General features: G+C 41.6%; 2 protein-coding genes across 3 annotated transcripts in view; one reads left to right on the top strand and one right to left on the bottom strand.

The window, feature by feature from the left end:
- CCZ1 (CCZ1 homolog, vacuolar protein trafficking and biogenesis associated) overlaps window positions 1-5,979 on the top strand; it is a 41,008-nt gene extending 35,029 nt beyond the window's left edge. Inside the window, exons 13-15 of the mRNA XM_019512880.1 lie at window positions 2,461-2,619; window positions 4,415-4,542; window positions 5,632-5,979. Of these exons, the coding sequence (XP_019368425.1) occupies window positions 2,461-2,619; window positions 4,415-4,542; window positions 5,632-5,687 (343 nt within the window). The 3' untranslated portion in view covers window positions 5,688-5,979. The remainder of the gene's footprint in view (window positions 1-2,460; window positions 2,620-4,414; window positions 4,543-5,631) is intronic.
- Window positions 2,637-19,345, bottom strand: part of LOC109294490 (radial spoke head 10 homolog B2-like) — a 57,076-nt gene continuing 40,367 nt past the window's right edge. The window contains exons 17-22 of one of the 2 annotated variants that reach the window (XM_019512879.1): window positions 17,378-17,515; window positions 13,121-13,220; window positions 10,950-11,087; window positions 9,357-9,552; window positions 6,785-7,006; window positions 2,637-3,573 (exon numbers count right to left, since the gene is read on the bottom strand). In XM_019512879.1, the coding sequence (XP_019368424.1) occupies window positions 6,805-7,006; window positions 9,357-9,552; window positions 10,950-11,087; window positions 13,121-13,220; window positions 17,378-17,515 (774 nt within the window). In that variant the 3' untranslated portion in view covers window positions 2,637-3,573; window positions 6,785-6,804. Of the gene's footprint in view, window positions 3,574-5,764; window positions 7,007-9,356; window positions 9,553-10,949; window positions 11,088-13,120; window positions 13,221-17,377; window positions 17,516-19,345 lie in introns of those variants that run through there. The other variant, XM_019512878.1, reaches the window with a different exon arrangement.

Below are 19,345 nucleotides of genomic sequence, written 5' to 3'. Positions count from 1 at the left end.
AAAGCTAAAGCAAGGCAATCCACCCCTGTTTCATTCAGGGATTCATAGATTCATAGATTAAGGGTCGGAAGGGACCTAGTAGATCTTCTAGCCCGACCCCCCGCCAGGGCGGGAGAACAACAAAAACCCCAAAAAGAGAAATGGGACTCAAACGAGTACTACCCTGGTTTGGTTTTTACTGGCTGTGGGGTAGGAGTCCCCATCCCCCTGCTCCTTTGGGCACTTCCAAAGTTAACAGTTCATGGCTGTAACTGTTTGGGACATTGGAGTCATTACTTTTTGTCTAACCCTAAGCTCAAGGGTAAATTGTGCAGAAGCCCTTCACCATGTAAAATCAAGCAGTAGTTGTATTCGTTTTTACTGGAGCTCCTTTGCATGTTATGCTGTAGCACCACTCTAATAGATTGTGACAGCCTGGGAGGGTAAGTTTCCCAGGTGTGCTAAGTATGTTGGACTGCAGAGAGAAGCTGCAGGCCATTTACAAGATAGAGGTTTAAGGATGTGGTTCAGTTTAATGTACAGTTTGTGGATAACAGATGCACTAAATGGAAGGATTATAAATATTGGAGTTGAAACCATACAGCATATGGCATTCATGTTATGCTGCTGCCAGGTTAATATACTACGAAGGAGTCTGTTTGGGATGATGAGGCTAGCCCTAGAGATAATTTTAATGGGTGTACTTGTTAAAAGTGAAGTGGGCTTTATGCAATACCATTGCTCAAAGGAAGTGTTGTACCTTACAGGCAGCATAGAATCGTAGGGCTGGAAGGGATCTCCAGGGGGCATCTAGTCCAACACCCTGCCTGAGGCGGCAGGGCCATCCCTATCCTATACAATCCATAATCTAAAGCCTACATAAGACTACTGTCAACTCTGACACAACACAGACCACCCTAATCTGCTACAGGTAAAGCAAAGGAACCATGGCAGGCAATATCCTGATTCCGTAAAAGTTTATTTAGTAGGATTATGTAAGGACAGAGAAAGTTTATAGGACAAAGTTTTGTAGTGTAGGCAACTAGGTGGCTTTTATCTGACAGTCTCACTTTCTAAAGAAGTCTTTAATTTCGCATACATGTGTGGTAGGCTAAGTAAATAGACACTTACTCATTTCTGTGCCAGCTTAGTCTCATTATGTAGAAATGTTCTTGGATGATGATGATGGACAAACTTCTGGTAAAAAGCTCATAAAGGAAAAGACACTAGTATTCTTGGGAAGAACTGAAGCACTCCTATGAAACATAAGTGAGAGTCTGCCGCAAAATATTTGAGAAGCATTTTCTTCAAAAGGCTGCTTTGTCCTTTGAGATACTTGGCTGCCATACAACATTACTGTTCTAAGAATGCCAGTCCAACCACAGCCACGGGTTTGACTGATGAATTATAGTTGCAGCATATTTAAAACAGGCAGAATTGCAGAGAGTCAAGTAAAATAGCTGGAAATTGTGTCAGTCTATTAAATCATTAAATACTTGAGGGTTTTTTAAATGTCACTGGGGAATTAAAGGAGTAGAAACTCATCTTATTAACGCCCTCTCAAACTTTAATGCAGTGGTGTCCTGATAACCTGATAGTTTCTTTTGGCACTAATGCAATTGGGTGACATAAAAGAGAGCAAGATATCCAGCCTATGGAGCCACTTGCTTGTGTGCTTAAGTGATAGATAGTTTCTCACTATCGTATGACGCTGAATTCCAAACAATATAACATGTAACCTGAAGTATAAAGAGCAAGCCTAGACTGCTCTGAATTGTAGAGGCTGCTACCAAAATCAGTGTCAAATACTAAACTAAGTATAACTTAATAAAATAAGACAGAGAGACCATCTCATATCGGATCCACTGTCATTGGCTTGGCCAGTTTGCCCAATAAAGGTTTTTCCTGAGATAGCAGTCAATGGAAACCAAATGCATCAGTAGAGATCCTTCACGAAACATATTAGTGATGACTTCTTCCCAGGCCAGAATCTGACTTATCCAGACTGGGAGAGTGGGAAACAAGCTTCCAGGGTAGCCAGTTCAGCAACCAGCAGGATTTCAGGCCATCCTATTCATAACATACGTGGTCAGTTTGGGGAGAAAATGCTCAAAGCTACTGAATCCTCCTGTGCAGGGGAGATAGAGATGTTCCCACTAGGTGGATGGGGTATGCTAATGGGGCCTGTAGAGGCAGGTTATGCCATTACACAGAGACAAAAAATAAAGCCAGAAAAATAGATGAGATCATAAACTTGCTTGTCTGTTGGTTTTAATTGATAGTCATGGATGTGCTAGGAGTTTTAGTAGGTTTCTCTAGTTAGCAGTGTCTGCCCTAACCACAGACCTTGAAAAGTAAGGAGTACAATGTTTAGTACAGAGAAAATCTACCCAGTTTATATAATGCCTAGATTAGTGATCTTTAAATTAACATGCATGTTTAAAAAATGATGTTACCTGAGACATTACCTTTTTTATCTAGGTCTGAGAAGGAACCTCAATTTAAGTTTATCTATTTCAATCATATGAACTTGGCTGAGAAAAGTACAGTCCATATGAGGAAAACACCTAGCATATCACTCACATCTGTTCACCCTGACCTCATGAAGATTCTAGGTGATATCAACAGTGACTTTACCAGGTGATTTTTTTTTTTTTATTAATGTTTTGGGTGTTTCCTATATTATCTTCTTATCTGTTGATGTGCATTCCTTAATTTATATGTAGAACGTCAGGCAGCTTTTTTTCCTGTTCATGTAACTAGTCAGTATAATAATAAAAGCAAACTTTCCTGTTTTTGCAACTAGTTGGCGTGCTATTTCTAACCTGTCTCCCTTGTCTATGGGATGTTGGGACAGATTTCAAAAGGAACTGGGAGACTTACACGGATATCAAAAATATTTAGAAATGTCAGAATTAGTAACAGTTTTGTATAAGGGATGTTAAAGCTTGTGCTTCAGGTGAAGTCACACTCTAACAGAATCAACATGACATGAGGGGCAGAGAACTGCATACCTTACCTGCTTTTGAGTGCTTTAATCTTCCTCTGAAGCAACTAGGGCTGGCCATGTTCCAGACTCTGGGTACTGGATGGGTTAGACTTTGGATTGGATTTAGTCTGGTAACTTATCATGGAGAAAATAGGGTTTGGTTCCTTTAAACTTGGTTCCATTTACTTCCAGATGTTAACAGTGACTTTTTTTTTTTTAGTGGGCATCCTATATAAATATATGAAAACTGTGCTGCTGTTGGCTATATTCACATAGTGCCTGTGAGACCCCAGTCCATAAGCAGGGCTTCTGCTAGCATATGGTACAGGGCTTTTGCTCTGCCTACAAGGCCAGACCAAACAAAAGCATGAAAATGTGCTAGTATCTTCAGAGGAAGAAAATCTTTTAGGACAGGCAAATTGATATAGTAACGCCTTTAAAATGGTACTTAATATAAAATAGGAAATCCACGCACTTGTTTGAAATCTAAAAAGTATTTTATCTGTCATTTTTAATAGTACCAAAGCTTGCCTGTTGTTTCTCTGCTTTTCTTGAGCTGACATGCTGCAAGTTGCTTGGAGCCATTTTCTGTTCGTGCTGTTTTCCTGTAAATGTCATTGCAGAGTAGGTCACAGGGAGGAGGGAACAAACAAAAGCCAAATTATACTAGGAAGCAAATGTGAAGAAGACTCTTACAAAATGAAGGAGCAGTGGCAGGTGAACAGAAGACAAGATATGACAGTTTTATAGACAGTAGTTATGACTGGTGGTCTGAAGGTGTTTCATGCAACAATGACAAGAACCAGATATAAGAACTTCTTTATGTGAACTGTGAGATGGAAGGAACGTACTGCATTTGTAGTTAACACTGAGATGGGGGTGACGTATGCAAAAGCATCCAGCTCTTGTTTACAACCTGATCTAATCATTTAAAAAAAAAAAAACCCTGAAAGCTAACTATTTGCAGGATTTTCTTCTTTCACACTATTCATTCAAGGTGAAACAAATGCAGTACTATGAACTATTACTTCTCCATGTGGCTTTAGGGCCAGCAAGCAGCTTCCTCCAAAGGACTCATGTGCATGGTTGTCTAACAGACCACATAAATGGTTGGCTTGCTTCCAGCAAATAAGTTCCCCTACATGAAGGCTGCAGCCTTTGCTGGCCCTGGCTTGCTGTTTTATGTTGGCATTCAGTACACTTACTCATTTCTGATGGCTGTTTCTATCATACTGCAGTACAGTCTGTGACATCAGTTAATGTCTTAAGTTATTCAGAACTTTTAGGACAATTATACAATGAAGCTGCTCTGTGTGCTGGTAATTTCTTGATGTTTTTTACTTCATTGCTGTTGTTCCTAATGAGTTGTTTTTCTGACTTGTCCTTCACTTATTAATACAGGCCTAGACTTCCCTAAAGGTTTGCTATATGAATCTTCTCTTACAGAGTTGATGAAGATGAGGAAATTATTGTGAAGGCAATGAGTGATTACTGGGTTGTTGGGAAAAAGTCTGATCAGCGGGAACTATATGTTATTTTGAATCAAAAAAATGCAAACCTAATTGAAGTTAATGGTAAGGAGCTTTTTTACTTTTCACTGCTCTTTTTAAATAATATTGCTGTGATCAGAATATTGTACTAGTAGATTTACATATTTCTTTTATATAAGAAATTGACTGAGGTGTTTTTCCTCCTGACTGTCTGGGTCAGCTTGCGCAAGGCTTAGTATCGGTTCCTGTTTTGCAAGGCAACTAGATCAAGATTATATAAATATTCAGCAGACTTTCAGAAGATGTTTTTAATTATTTATTAGTAACCATTATCGTACTCCTTGATTAATGGCACTGATCTGCAAACTTAATTTAGGAATGATAAATAAATGAGGTGTATTATTGTATTTAGAAATGAATATGCCTGCTTTTCTGAATTTGTGGGTATTTTGTCATCTTTACAATAACAAAACCTACTCACAAAAGGCACTTAGTATTTTAAGTGTTAATAATGATTTTTTTTCCTTCCCCAAAAAGTATTTTTCACTCTACTGTAGATGTATATTAAGAAATATGTCAATTCTGATATTATTCCAATTAATTTGAATAATGAATTCTACTACTCTTAACTTACAAAGCATTTAGTAAGGGATTGGATTTCATCCATGTGAAATTATGGGGGTTGGAAGCAAAGTATTAATAATCAATATTCCATTTGATTTTTGGATTCCAAGGAACCTGTGTTGAGTAATCCATTTCATTTTTTTTGTCATTAAGTTTTATTTAAGGGCAAGTTCACTTTGATATGTGAAAACAAGATAGGAAATGGTTCTTTAGCTGTTCTAGAGGTCATTTCACTTTCAGCAAGAATGACAGCAGCAGCAGACTGGAAATACCAGCTTTAATTTAAAAAACAAAACAAAGCATTTATGAAAAAAACTTGTGAACATGCAGAATGCAGTCAGCTTACTCCTGAGCCTATCTTTTTGGATTTTACCTTTTTAAATAGGAGTCTTTCAGGGTTCAGTAGAATAAATAGCAACGTCTTCTTCCTCTTGGACACAATTGAATTTTTTTTCCTCCTTAGCATTATTTGTCTTTATAATAAAATATGCTCTTGTAGAACTTGCAATACTGTGTGGCGTTCTGAAGTATTTCTCTCTCTTTTTACAGAAGAAGTAAAGAAACTTTGTGCAACACAGTTCAATAATATTTTCTTCTTGGATTGATCTACAAGGGCTGATCTACTGAAGATGTCCAAATGTCAGAAAAAAACATTTTTGTTTAACATGAAAGGTTATTAGTCATATTATTGACTGGAATAATGACAATAGTAAAGCAATACTTGCTTTGTAAGAATCAAATTTCTACTAAAATCTGTAAACTCTGATCATAAGATTTTTAGATTTTAAGAATATTTATGTGCAAACTAAACCTGGTCTAATTCATCTGTACCATTCCATTTCTCAGATATTGTTATGTGAATATTTTACTGGAAAATAAAACTGATGATTGTTACCACTTTGAGGGCACTTATGTTTCCCAAACTGCTCATTTATTGATCAGCTGTGTACAGCTCTTCCATAAACAAGCATGTAAAATTGAGGGGGATTTTGTTACAGCATTCAACTATGAAGTAGCAGGCATAGTCAAGTTTCAGACTGCTACACTAGTACACTGAAGACTAAACATGTAAGAACTACCTTGTTCTTCTACTTTATACAACTAAACTAACTTGTTCCTCTCTGGTATGAGCTGACAGACAATTAAAGGTGAAGAAAGACTAAGCCTAATGTTCAGTTCTTTTGAGAGTTGTTCCCACTCAGATCAAATAAGGCTTGATGCAGGATCAGGTCCAAAAACAAAACAGCTGGGTTCTTTCCAGGCCCACAAGAATTGAAGCACAAACCTTATGCAGAGCTTGTGTAGATTCACATTTTATGTAAACCGATGTCATGGTAACAAGACTTAGCCAACAGGTAAATTTGACCCTAGCGGGCCTTATAACCTATAATAGTAAAACTTCTTCTAACTAGTTGTCCAGCTTTGTATTCTCCAAAAGTCAAATAAGCTCCATGTAACCACTAATGTGTAGAAGTATTTTCAAGCCAGGAGGTAGACCCAGGCTTGTCTATATTGGGGTGAAGAGGAAGAGCAGTCATTTTAGCTAGTGATTAAACAAACTTCCTTCCAAAATAAAGAAACATCATGGAAATAATTTTATTGGCACTCATGTGCTATAACTATATATTGTAATGTTTAGATTTCCCTTTTAGCTTTGTAAAATCTAGTTATCTTCGCATTAATACACCTCGTATGTACATACAGCTTTAGTCTTAGCATCATCTACTTCTTCTTTTTCTTTGAAGCAGCAGCAACCTTAGTAATCACAGGCTGGGGAGCAATGATTGCTTCTTCCTTTGGAGGAGGTGACAGCTGTATTACTGAATCCTCAGGTTCTTTTACTGCTCCATTCTCTGTCTCTAATGCTGCTTTTTCTGCTGCAGCTGCTTCTTGTTTTTTGGCATCTTCTCTCGTGATGATAAGCCTGAGATCAAACAGATCAAACTGGCTTGTTATTGCAGGAAACTTGCAAAATGTTAAGACCTTGTATTGCTATGCAAACACCTATACTGTGATTATGTGCAGTGTCAGTTTCCTTAAGGAAAAACTATAATCCTTTTAATTCCTTCCTAAAGTAAGTTTACTCTGCTGTTCCCACTTTAAGTAACAAGTGGTAAAATTCCACATATCTTTGCATATTATCTAAATCATGCTATACTCTAGCATGCTCTTAAAAGGAAAAAAAATCATGTCTTGGAAGATGTTGTTTCTCTTAGTTCTCAAGGTGCTGTTTGACCACTAAGGCATGACAATGAGTAGCAATGTAACATCAGCCATCAAACAACAGAAGCAGCTGGAATGTTCTAAGGGCAGCAAGGGCCTTATACAAAATGCAAAGCTCTCAAAAAGGAAGACCTGTAAGATCCATCTAAGGATTTTTCTCTACAATACTTGCAATTAAACTAATGTCATGTCTAAGTCTGTCACTTAATGAAGCTAGATGTAAACATTCCTGCGTTTGAACTTGGCTTCTGTGGGTATTTTAGGGCTACTGCGCACATACAAGTCAAACCTAAGGGACCATGCAGTTAATTAACAAGTGATGTATACATATATATTTTTAAATACTCATGTAATGTATCAATACAGCTTTGTATGCCAAGCCTAAACTTAAGCGCCCTACTAAAAAAAAAAGAGAGAAATTTCAAAAGGAACTTCAAGCTCTGGAAGGAAATAGGTGAATCACAACTTTGTAAGATAGTTTCAAAGAAGCAGAAATACAGGCAAGTAATTTCCCCTCCCTTAAAGATGTGAGCAGTGTAGGAGTCTTACTGCTTGAGAAAAATCCCTAACGAAAGTGCAAGCACAGCTGCAGTAAGAGCAATGTGCACGCAGGCATGGCTACTCTGTCAAACCCAACAAAGCTAACTGGAGCATGAGCTCACAGCACAGAAGCAAACTAGCCAAAAATATTTGGCCACCTGAACATGAGGGACACCCTGAAATAAAATTAGTCTTGGACAGGAGAGTGTGTCTGGGCCTGGTCTTTCCTGGAAGTAACTTAGAACAAGTAGTTGAAAGAGATTCCAACTTCAAGCCAAAATTCAACTGATAACGCTTGTAAAAGTATTGAGTTAAGATTGCACAGCTGCTTCCAAGTGTCTGTGCAAGAAGCCTCCTCAAAGTGGGTCATGGTGGACACAAATTGAGTGAGCCCTGACATGACCTAGTTTCATCTGTCACAGCAGTGCAATGCCCTGAAGACATTCAGTGCTCTTGAAACTTACTTGAGTTCCATTTTCAAAAATACTAACTCGAAGGTCACTTAGACCAAAGTGCTTTAGAAAGTTTTAACCATAGTTTACTAACAGTACTGCCTAATTAACTGGTGTGTATTAAAAATTAGTAGCTGGGTAGACTTTGAATGCTCTGGAGTTCAGCTGAAGTGTCAACATTAGTACACGTGTTCTCAGCAATTGTTACACAGTCCCTAGTGTGCATGAGATTATCTTTAAAACAATACCTTAGATTATATATAGCTTATTGCCATGCACGAATAGGAGTGTGTTAGTATAGTATAGCTGAAAACTCTTGTACTGATACAAGGCCAGGCCTTAGTGTTGGCACAGTTATACTAGTACAGCTAGTGTGAACAAGGCCCTGTAAGGATCTACTGGGGAAAGAATACTGGTTTCACACTGGGGAAGGAACATCTAGCTCTGCAACACCATCTTAGCCTTGTAAGAGACACACAGATCAATCTATGGGCTGAAACTTTCCTCCTATGAGCCAAGTCACTGCCCTTCCCATGTAAGGTCAATTCCTTCCTTCCCTAATGCTGAAGAACTGAGTTGTTCTGGAGCCCCTTTGCCCCATCACCTCACCAGGTGTTCTAATGAGTCCCAAGCCTAGTGACAAGAAGCTGCAACATTTAGGCCACCAGGAGTTGCAGTTGCTTAGCTGTTAGATGTGCTTCAGTCAAAAGAAACTAGTTTTTATGAGAAGCAAGTCTTATAGTTAGAAAGTATATCTATAAGGAATACACCAGTATGTATAGGGGACTAAGAGGTAATCTGATAAAAACACCTTATACTACCTCTCCGTTAATTTATCTTCGTGTGTCACAGAAGTGAGTGCTAGTTTCCCAATTTAAATTGCAGTGCAACCAGTAATCAGAATGTATTCAAAAAGACTAGCTCCTCTGTAATCTAGGAGTAGAACAGCATGAATTTCCAAGTGAGCAGAACAAAGCTAACTCCATTTTCATTAAGGTGGTACTTTTGTAAATGGACCTGATGCCTTAGCACAGTGTAAAATAAAGACTTAAGACTTACTTTGCTAACTCCTCATCTTTGATTTTCCTCAGTGCTTCTAGTTCAGCCTCCCGTCTTTGATTTTCTTTTATTTTTTCTCTCACCACTTGTTCATGCTTGTAGGCAGCAAATAACGTAGTCACAAAAAAGATATGTATCTGGCTTAGCCAAAAATTGATTTTTTCCTTCTGTTCACTTTCAGCTTTTTCTAGTTTATCTGTAACAACATTTAAATCAATTGCAGTGTGTCCCCTCTGACACTTGAAGTTTCCAAGTTTGTAGGAGATGTGCTTTCTGTTGCGGAAAACCTCCATAAACAGTATGGCCTTTTAGTCTGTAACTGGCTGTCTCTGACTACGTTAATGGAGGGTCTGTGAGTAGAGGCAAAGCAGGTTTCCCCTTTGAACTCTATTGTAGATGCATTCATCTAGCATTAAAATTACTGCCGTAGCAATTTCATATCTGTTTTTCTTGTACAACACAGAAGAAAGGAAGATCATAGCAGTTAGGTATGCTTGAAATGATGGAGCTTATGCTTAAGGAAGCTCAGCATTGGCTCCTTTAAGATGCAAATTCTGTTCTTCCCTCCTCTAGATCTGTAACTATGTAGGTCCTGGACCAAAGGGAAAAATATAGCAGAAAAGAGGTAGGAATGTGGATCAGTGTCTTTTAAAGTAGTTCTGCTCCCATTGGGGGATAGGAAGAACATGGTCCAGAACACTAGAAAACATTGGTGGCCGGAGGTCAGTGGTTTTACTGCTGGAACCTAACTCTGACAGGGGTGTCCTCCCTTTTAAAAACAGTTCTAAATAGACACACACAAAAAAGTAAGTTCTTGGATAAATATAGAATGAGCTTAGCCTGATTTCTTGTGTCAATACCCAAAATCCAGTGCGATTAAACAGCAGCCCAATTTTGGATTCTCAACTCTCATGCTCCTTTACCCTATCATTGTTCTACTTATTTTCAGAGAGGAGAGAGAAAGAATACTGTACAGACAGTCACTACACAAAGCTGGAGCTTTTTGCTTCTGCTCTGGCGTCTGGGGTTCCTCAGCAGTAAAAGGACTTCCACAGTTATGAAGAATAACAGAAACAAGAATCCCTATAGAGTCAGGGGCTACTGTAGGCAGATGGCCACTACCAGGACAAAAAGTGGATGTTTAGATTAAATGCTATATTTTGCACGTGCCTTAACTGCCATGTCTTAACTATTCTTTTCCAGCTGAATTACCTGTGCACTGTTGTAGAACTGTGTTCTGTAATATGTATTTTCCTTCTCCAGGTAATGATGTAAATAAGGACACACACTGAGTAAGAATGGACATATTCATTTATGCATAAGTTCTCAGTGCCCTTTAAAGGAAGGAGTATCATTTTTAAACTGGGGAAACATGGGGGAGGAGAAATCATCACACATCTTATTTTTTTAAGTGACTTAATTTCTATTGATCAAGCTCTCTCCTCTTTTAGATGTTCTTTTACTGCCCTCTTCTGACAATAGCATGAAGAGTTAGAATCTACTAGTCAATTAACATTTAGCAGTTCGTGAGCCGAGTGATTTTTTTTTGTATGTTTGTTTAAAACTGGTACCAAATCTTCAAGACTACTTTACCTGCCAGTTCTTTCACTGGACTGCTGAGAACTTGGCCTTTTTCTGTCTCCAGAATGGGCAATGACTGTACTAATATTTCATCTTTGTCATCTGTAGACTGTAGATGTGTTGTGCTGGAGGAGAAGGTGCTGTTTAGTACTGCAGGGACAAAAATATTTTCAGACAATTGAGTCATTTAACATGTTAACTTTTTACGTCTCCATATTAAGCAACTATGGATTGTTACCTGTCATTCCAGCACAATGCTCCAGTTTGCATATAGCTTTGCCCCAGTAAAAAAAGCTAATTTTTCTGAGAAAACAACTAAAAGGGTTTCACCCCTCCAGAGATGGGTGAGGTTTGAGAAGGAATGTTTCAGTCTAATATAGTCTCTTTTACTATGGGCAATTTTACCATTACATTTAAAAATGTAACTCAGGAGCACAAGGCTTCAGCTGTATGGTTGCCATAACACGAACTAACAATAGTATAGTACAGTAATCAGCAGACATGAGAAAATCATTTAGGGTGATTAGCTGCAGCACAGGGATTGAAACTTGTATAACATCCAAGTGTTCTATTGCAAAAGACCTCACCAACACATCTCTACTAAGGTCAGCAGGTGATATAAATTGTAAGTAACCCATCCTTTTACATTAGGCATCTGCGTGGTTTTAAGAACCCTCTAAAACTTACTATACAAACAAAATGAACATAAAATTAAGACTTACCTACCATTCTCTACTACTGCAAACATTACAAAAAAAAAAAAAAAAACAAGAAAAACAGTTGTTAGTCTAACACTGACATTCAGACTAATCCTTAGTTCACATGCTGTACCGACCCCCTCGTCAAAAAAAAACACAAAACATCCATCCTTCCTGACTACTTCTTCCACAATAAAATACCTTTGAACCCCACACATCCAGACCTTCGCATACCCAATTTTAACATTCACCCAACTAGATCAATTGTTGATCAATTTACATTTATTAATGAATGAATATCACTACCTTAAAATTCTTAAGGTCAGTGTTAGGTATGCACGTACAAGCATGATTTAGAGGGAACAGCTGTGTATCATGGGCAATACTATGTTCAAAGCAAAAAAGGAGAGGAGTCTGTGAATGCAGCTGGTTGCCAAGGTGTGGCTTGAGGCTGGCCCAAGATCAATGGTCCCATTAACTGCTCATTCCTTGTTTTTTTAGTGATTGAAGTGGGGAACAGAATGAAAGGAGATGTAGAAAATGGCTATGCTGAGTAGCACTTCATTGCAACAAGGACATCCTGCAGTGGCCTGGGAGAAGTGTAGAACAGAGAGTGCTGTGACTCTGGCTTCAAATCCTACTTGGTGCTTGCAGAACTAAGTTCTGCAGTAGAGTCCACTGTTGCCCTTTGGGCAAGCTCAGGACACCAGGGCTCCATGGAACACCATTGCAGTTAATTAGTGAAACTGCAGGGGACTGCTGCTGTCTCTTTACAGCACTGAAGTGTTTCTCAAGCTCACCTGCATATGAATAATTCTCTTCCCTGCAAACTACTGAGCATTTCTCCAGGCCCTTTTCCCCTTAAGTAGTTATTCATCCTCCCAGTCAACACCTATTCCTCAGCTCCAGCCAAGTTAACAATGGGCTGGAAAACTAAGCTGGGGAAGACCTTGTGGCCCTTCACCAGCACTTCTGCCAGCTGAATGTGGCTTGCCTGCTCAACTGTTCTAGTCCTGTCCTCCTGTGCCCAAACACACAAAGCAGAAGTGTGTTCCCCAATAGCATCTATAGGGACAGTGAAAGTTGCACAACTGTTTTAATTGAGTTGGTGTCTGACAAGGTTAGCCAAGATGGGGAATGAACTGCTGTGGCTGGTCACACACTTAAGCTCCAATCTGAAAAACAGACTTCCCCAAGAATGAGGGAAGGGATTCTGAAATAAGACAAATGGAGTGTGAAAATAAACTCAGTTTCAAGCTTGGCCACGATTGCAATGGCACAGACGTGTGGAGATGAAGTGTTAAATGAAGGGATTTAAGATCTGTGTTAAGTGTAAAACTAAATGCTGCCTTCATTCCATAATCAAAATACATTCAACTGTACAAATGCTGAACTATATTTTTAACTCAGTGGTTCTAGTGAGAGCCATATATTCACCTTCCTACCTGTTGTTCTAGATGCTAACTGCTACACAATAGTACTCACCAGTGTGAGATGCTTGAATGAATGAACCTTTCTCTTTCTCATTTAGCTTCTGTGTCTGCGGAGAAGTTTTACATTCACATGTAGAGTCCTTAGACTTAAGCTAGCATTAAAAAGAAAAAAGGGAATTACATTACTTCAGAAGTTGTGCCTCCCTCTACCCCAGTGCATTTTGAATCGTGTCTGCTACTACATTAGAGGAACAAGAAACTCCCACAAAAACAGATTCTGCACTTGTGCCTGCTGCAATATATATTTTCCAATCCTTGGCATCTGCCAATGTTTGACATTTTCAAAGGTTCGCACAAACATTAGCTCCTTAATCGTAGCAGTATCACTGTGATACCATTTAGGGATATAAGATTACATCTGTTTCACAGCAGGGGAAATGGAGGCACAGACAAAGTTCCAGGTTAGGAACTGGCTCTTGTGGAAACAGTGAAACACTCAGTACCCCCCAGGAGCTTCATGGAAGTTGAAGAATTAGGGTCTGTGACTAGTCCAAGAACATACTGTGAGACAGCAACAGAGGTAGGATGAGAACATTGGACTGCCTGGTTCCTAGCCCTTTGTTCAGTACATTAACTCATGTTATCTGCCCAAGTATCCATCTACAGCAGGGGCAGGCAATTATTTTAGCCAGAGGACCACTTGGGGAGTTTTAGTGAGCTGTTTAGTGAGCTGTTGAGGGCCAGCTCAGCACCCTCCCCTTCCCCCTCCCCCTTGCAACAGCTCTAAGTGGCTCCCAGGCATGGCCAGCTGGCTGGGATGGAGCCACAGGCAGGCAGGGAGTAGCATCTGGGTGTGGGATAGGCAGGTAGGGCCAGGGCTGGGGCTGAGATTGGGATTGCTGGGTGGAGACAGTGGGACACTGTCCTGGGCCAGTCACTAGGGCCTGGGACAGACATGATCTGCTTCCTGCATACCCCTGAGATGGGAGCCAGTTCTACAGGCAGGGACATGCAGGGAATGGATCGTAGCTCTGCCCTAGAGACCAGTTGGGACCTGCACAGGCAGGGCATGCAGCCGGGAGGATGGGATGGGGTTGCGGGTAGGCAGGGAGCCCTGTCTGGGAACGGGATCAGGATTGCAGGGTTGTGACAGTGCATGGCCAGGGCTGGGGGCAGAGCCATGATCCACTCCTTGCATGCCCCTACCTGTGGAACCAGTGCCCATGGAAGGAAAATGTGGGCAGATCGCAGCCCAGCACCATGTCATCACTGCCACGAGATCCCAATCCCAATCTCCAGTCCTGCCCCCAACCATCCTGCTCTTGGACACGACTCCCTGCCTGCCCGCAGCCCCATTCCAGTCACCTGGCCATGCATCTTGCTTGTGTGGGTCCCAGCCAGTCTCCATGGAGACCATGCCCACTCCATCTGGCAGTCCTGGCTGTGGGTACGGGGTGGATGGGCCAGGGTGCCTGGGCAGCGGGGCTGGAGTTGGGGCTTGGCAGTGGCAGCCAGGAGCCACCACTGGGGCAGCTGGGAAATGGAGTCCGGGTACTACACTTCCCCAGATGCACTGCATGCCCAAGGACAGCGAGACTAACTGCACACCTCTCAGGCTGCCCTCCCCCGTACTTGGGCCAGGTGGGGCAAGGGATCCGCTGTGGGCCAGATGAAATGCTTTGGTGGGCTGGATTTAGCCTGTGGGCTATATTTTGCCCAGCCCTGATCTACAGTAACAGTGAACAGGCTTTTGAGGCTTTCAGGAGACAACTACCTTGCTCCTCAGAGCTCTGCTGAATATAAAGAGGATCTTGTCATGCACATCCCTCTATGGCAGCTGATCATCTAGCATTAGTTTTCCCATCTTACTGAAGTTGCAGTGAACCTTTACTACTGACTATATTAATTAATGGAAGAAAGTTCTAGCCCAAACAACTGCACAAATACATTTGAGAAGAGAGAAGTTAATGGAGAGTGTGAAAAGAGAAAACGAAATACGGTCCTGTGATCCTCCTCCTTCCACAATTCATCCTATGCAGCCTCACACTATTGTGCCCTCTGACATGTGCCCATAAAATGACATTCTACTTCTCATCCCTAAATTCTCACTATCAGATACTATGTGATAAAAGCCAGAACTCCAAATTTCTCCTTGGATCTGAGAGTCAAATTAATCTCATAAAGCTAAATCATTACTACATGCTCATTCATACTTCTTTGTGCAAACACTTGAAAGATGTTATAGACCACTTATACCAGTGTGACATCACTGGACAGAGCTGTGCAAAGGCAAAGGCAGAGTTGCAAAGGTTCCCGTTAGCAGAATTTGACCCTGCAGTTTTGTGATGAGATTCTGCAGTTCTTCTTATGTGAGAATGGACATATTCCAGGCTGCTCTTATGCAGTTCTATTAACTTGGTAACATAAACATGAAGAAAGAATAGTCAAAGCTTATCTTCATTCCAAAGTAAACAGATGAGATGCAAAAATATACAAAGGAACATGTTTTCAGAAACTAAACATACTGAAAATATGGCATGTTCTATCAGATACAACAAAACAGGGACACCTTCTCTGTCTCCAGTTCCTAACTTTTCCCAGTATCCCCCAGCAACTAAAGACTTTGACTCCCCAGTGTCATGCTGTTCCCAGCTATAAGGCTGCTGGCAGCTGTTAAGGCAGTCATGCAACTGGGATCTGAGGAATCCTATGCTCCTTTCCCCAAACCATGCAGATGTGCATGGCAGTCATGCAATTCTGGGAACAGGTCATAACATTTCTCAAACTCCAGTTGAATGAATGCTAGCTGCCAGCAGAGGGAAGCATCTGCAGACGGGGACTGAGAAACTTGCTGTTCTCCAGCTGTACCCCTCCCACACACGGAAGCAGGAGTTGGGAGCCAAGAGCTCAGCATTCCTCAGGTACTGCTTTCATGGGTGCTTGGGAATATAAAGCAAGTAAGCAACTGGGGCTCGCAACTGCACGTTCGCTTTGTAAAGGTCCAGGGTGCAGTGAGCCAAACACTGGGGAGCCTTACCATCATAGTGCTCCAGGCTTTTAAAAAGCATCCATGCAGCTGGGAGCCATGGCTGAATGCCTGCCTGCTTTTCTGAGTTCCCTGGGTGCCATAAGTCTGACACTGGTAGAAGCTCCTCAATGTCAGACTCATGGAACCCCCCCATGATGCAGTTGGGGATGGGGGGGAGCTCCCCCATGCCCCAATGCTTGTGTAGGGTGCATCTTTAGACTAGCCTGTGCAGCTGGGGGTGGGAGAAGCTGCCCATCCTCACCTGTGCACCTATTTTTAAAGAGCTGCCCAACATCCTCCAGGATAGATCAGCAGGCAGCCAGGTCTAGAGGCAGTCTCTGGGACCTGGAGCTGCCCCCAGACCTATCCTGCCAACTGGGCAAGTGGCAACTTTGTCCCAGACCCCAGTGCCCAGTGCTGAATCGTGATAAGCATTGGAATTCAACACCGGTTGGCCCCAGCCCTGGTTCAGACCCAGGGCTGTCCCCTGTCTGACCCTGAGGATCAGGAAGGGCTGTGCACTAGGCCCTGGAGCTGCCTTATGTCCTGAGGCTTGCTGGGACCAAACACCTTAAAAGAACATTAAAGAGTAGGGGCTACAGAGCAAGGCTCTTTAAGTTGCCAGGTCCTGGCAAGCCCACATCCCAAGGCTGACAATCAGTAACTATTAGTTTTGGGACTGCCCATTTTCTAATGTCAACAATCAGCTTGTTGGCATCCAGATGCTGGGTCATGCCACACTTTCCCTTTATGGGAACATATAAACCAGCTACAAAGATGTTACACATTTTGAGGAATGTCTTTGTGATTGCTTTCACATTTTGTGGCACCATAAAATGTGATGAATGTGTGGCACATTTCTATTTCTGGCATGATTAACTTGTTCATCATGCCAGAAATGTAACGTGCCAACCCCCAAAGGTGCAGCTATTGCACAATTCTTCATGGTCTCTTTCCAGCTTTAGACAGAATATAAAGCATACAAGGGAAAGCAAAATACTAAACAGAAGGAGTTAAGGAAAAAAATACTATGTTTAAATGTGTATGCATGCATGCATAAGTATGTGTATGTGTAACAGTAGTCAACATTCATCCTACTGCAATTAATGGCAAAGTACATTTAATTTCACTGTGGCCAGCTTTTTCCCCAAATATGTTTCAGACCGTGACTACACGAGACTTAACCACAAGAGGAAAAGCTGCTGCCCCCCAGTTCAGACTAACATAGCAAAAATGATGGACCCTCCCCCTTCTCTTTTGCAGAGCACTTGTTTTACAGACCTCAGATTTCTTTATCTTGTTAGAGTTTGATGACTCAGCAATCTTGCTTGAAGATGACATCGTATCAATACAGAAATGACTTGCCTCAGAAGCTTCATGGTTTGTGTCAGCACTGACCATACTTCTGCTATGAATGGACTAATGCAAAAATACACAGAAGTGTCTGTGTCTATAACAGCAAAAAGCATAGAAGTCAAACTACTCACTTACGCCAGTTGATTTAAACCTTCTGCAGACAGAAATTTGTATACCAAAGTATCAAGTACCTGGCTAATGAAAGCAATAAACTTTTCTATGTCTAAAGTAGTTTTTCCAACAGGTTATTTCATACATAGTGGAGACTCTTTACGACAAGGTCATTTTTCACAGCATTATCTGAAAGTAGCCTTCTAGGTTCCATATTCACTGTAACCCACTGTCTGTAAAATCTGCCCAGTTTACAGGTTAAAAAAGGTCTTTTATTTGGGCTCTTAAACTACCAACATTTTCCAACTCAGTCAGGACTCTGAGATGCAGAGTGGGTTCTTCTAAACTCGTGCAGCATTCCCACGGCTAAACATTCTGCATGCCAAAGGATGCCTTCTGCTACCTCTCTGCTGTCAGCACCTTTGCACAGTTGTCTCCAAAAGCATCATTTGGTCAGCTCTATCTTATTAATAAGTTAAGAAAGATGGACAGAGCCCATTTGATGTCCAGGAGCAAGAGAGTCATTGAACAAGTTTCAGAAGAACTGTACTCTAAGCATGGAAACTTCACAACACGAAGAAGAAGCCAAACTCAACAGCGATATATATTTTCTAAGCATATGCAAGAAACACAACACCATTCCCAGAGGAGTGAACAATCTACAATCCTCTGACTACTACACACAGCTCCAAATATGCTTCACAATTATGCAGAACTTCAGAAAAACTTATCTCCTTCATATAACCTACTCCAAAAGAGATCAACTCAAGAAGGAAATCAACACATAATACAAAACTTAAAAGAGATAAATCCAACTATCTTCCCAAACATTATACAACATATAATGTTGTTTTGAGAGAATTATCCTGGTGCCAGTGCATGAGGGGCCAGCAGGTGAGGTTATACTTAGGGGCAACCAACACAGGTTCATCAGAGGCAGGTCCTGTCAGACCAACCTGGTGGCCTCCTATGACAGGTCACAAAATCCTTAGACGCAGGGGTAGCAGTGGACGTAGTCTTTCTGGACTTTAGGAAGGCCTTCGACACTGTCTCTCACCCCATTCTCATTAAAAAACTAGGGGACTGTGGCATCCACACCTACACAGTCAAATGGCTGGAGGGCCACCTACACAGTCACTAACTGGCTGGAGGGCCGCACCCAGAGAGTGGTGGTGGATGGGTCATTTTCGACCTAGAGGGATGTGGGCAGTGGGGTCCCCCAGGGCTCGGTCCTTGGGCCTGCACTGTTCAACATCATCAGTGACTTGGACGAGGGGGTAAAAAGCGCCCTGCTCAAATTCGCAGACAACACTAAGATGTGGGGGGAAGAGGGCACGTGAGAAGGGAGGACTGGGCTGCAACTGGACCTAGACAGGTTACAGGGGTGGGCAGATGAGAACAGAATGGGTTTCAACACTGACAAGTGCAAGGTACTGCACATGGGGGGGAAGAACCAGCACCATACCTACAGGCTGGGGAGCTCCCTTCTCGTCAGTACAGAGACAGAAAAGGATCTTGGAGTCATTACTGATGCCAAAATGAACGTGGGCTGACAGTGTGGGGACGTGGTCAGGAAGGCCAACCACACCTTGTCATGCATCCACTGATGCATCTCAAGCAGGTCCAAGAAGGTGATCCTCCCCCTCTATGCGGCACTGGTCAGGCCGCAGTTGGAGTACTGTGTCCAGTTCTAGGCACCACACTTCAGGCACGATGTGGACAGCATGGAGAGGGTCCAGAGGAGGGCCACTTGCATGATCGGGGGCAGCAGGGCAAGCCCTA

This window comes from Gavialis gangeticus, unplaced genomic scaffold (assembly GCF_001723915.1).
Source record: "Gavialis gangeticus isolate Ggan-Ray unplaced genomic scaffold, GavGan_comp1, whole genome shotgun sequence".
NCBI lineage: Eukaryota > Metazoa > Chordata > Crocodylia > Gavialidae > Gavialis > Gavialis gangeticus.
The sequence above is the reverse complement of the archived record's forward strand: the minus strand, read 5'-3'. Positions and strand labels throughout refer to the sequence as shown.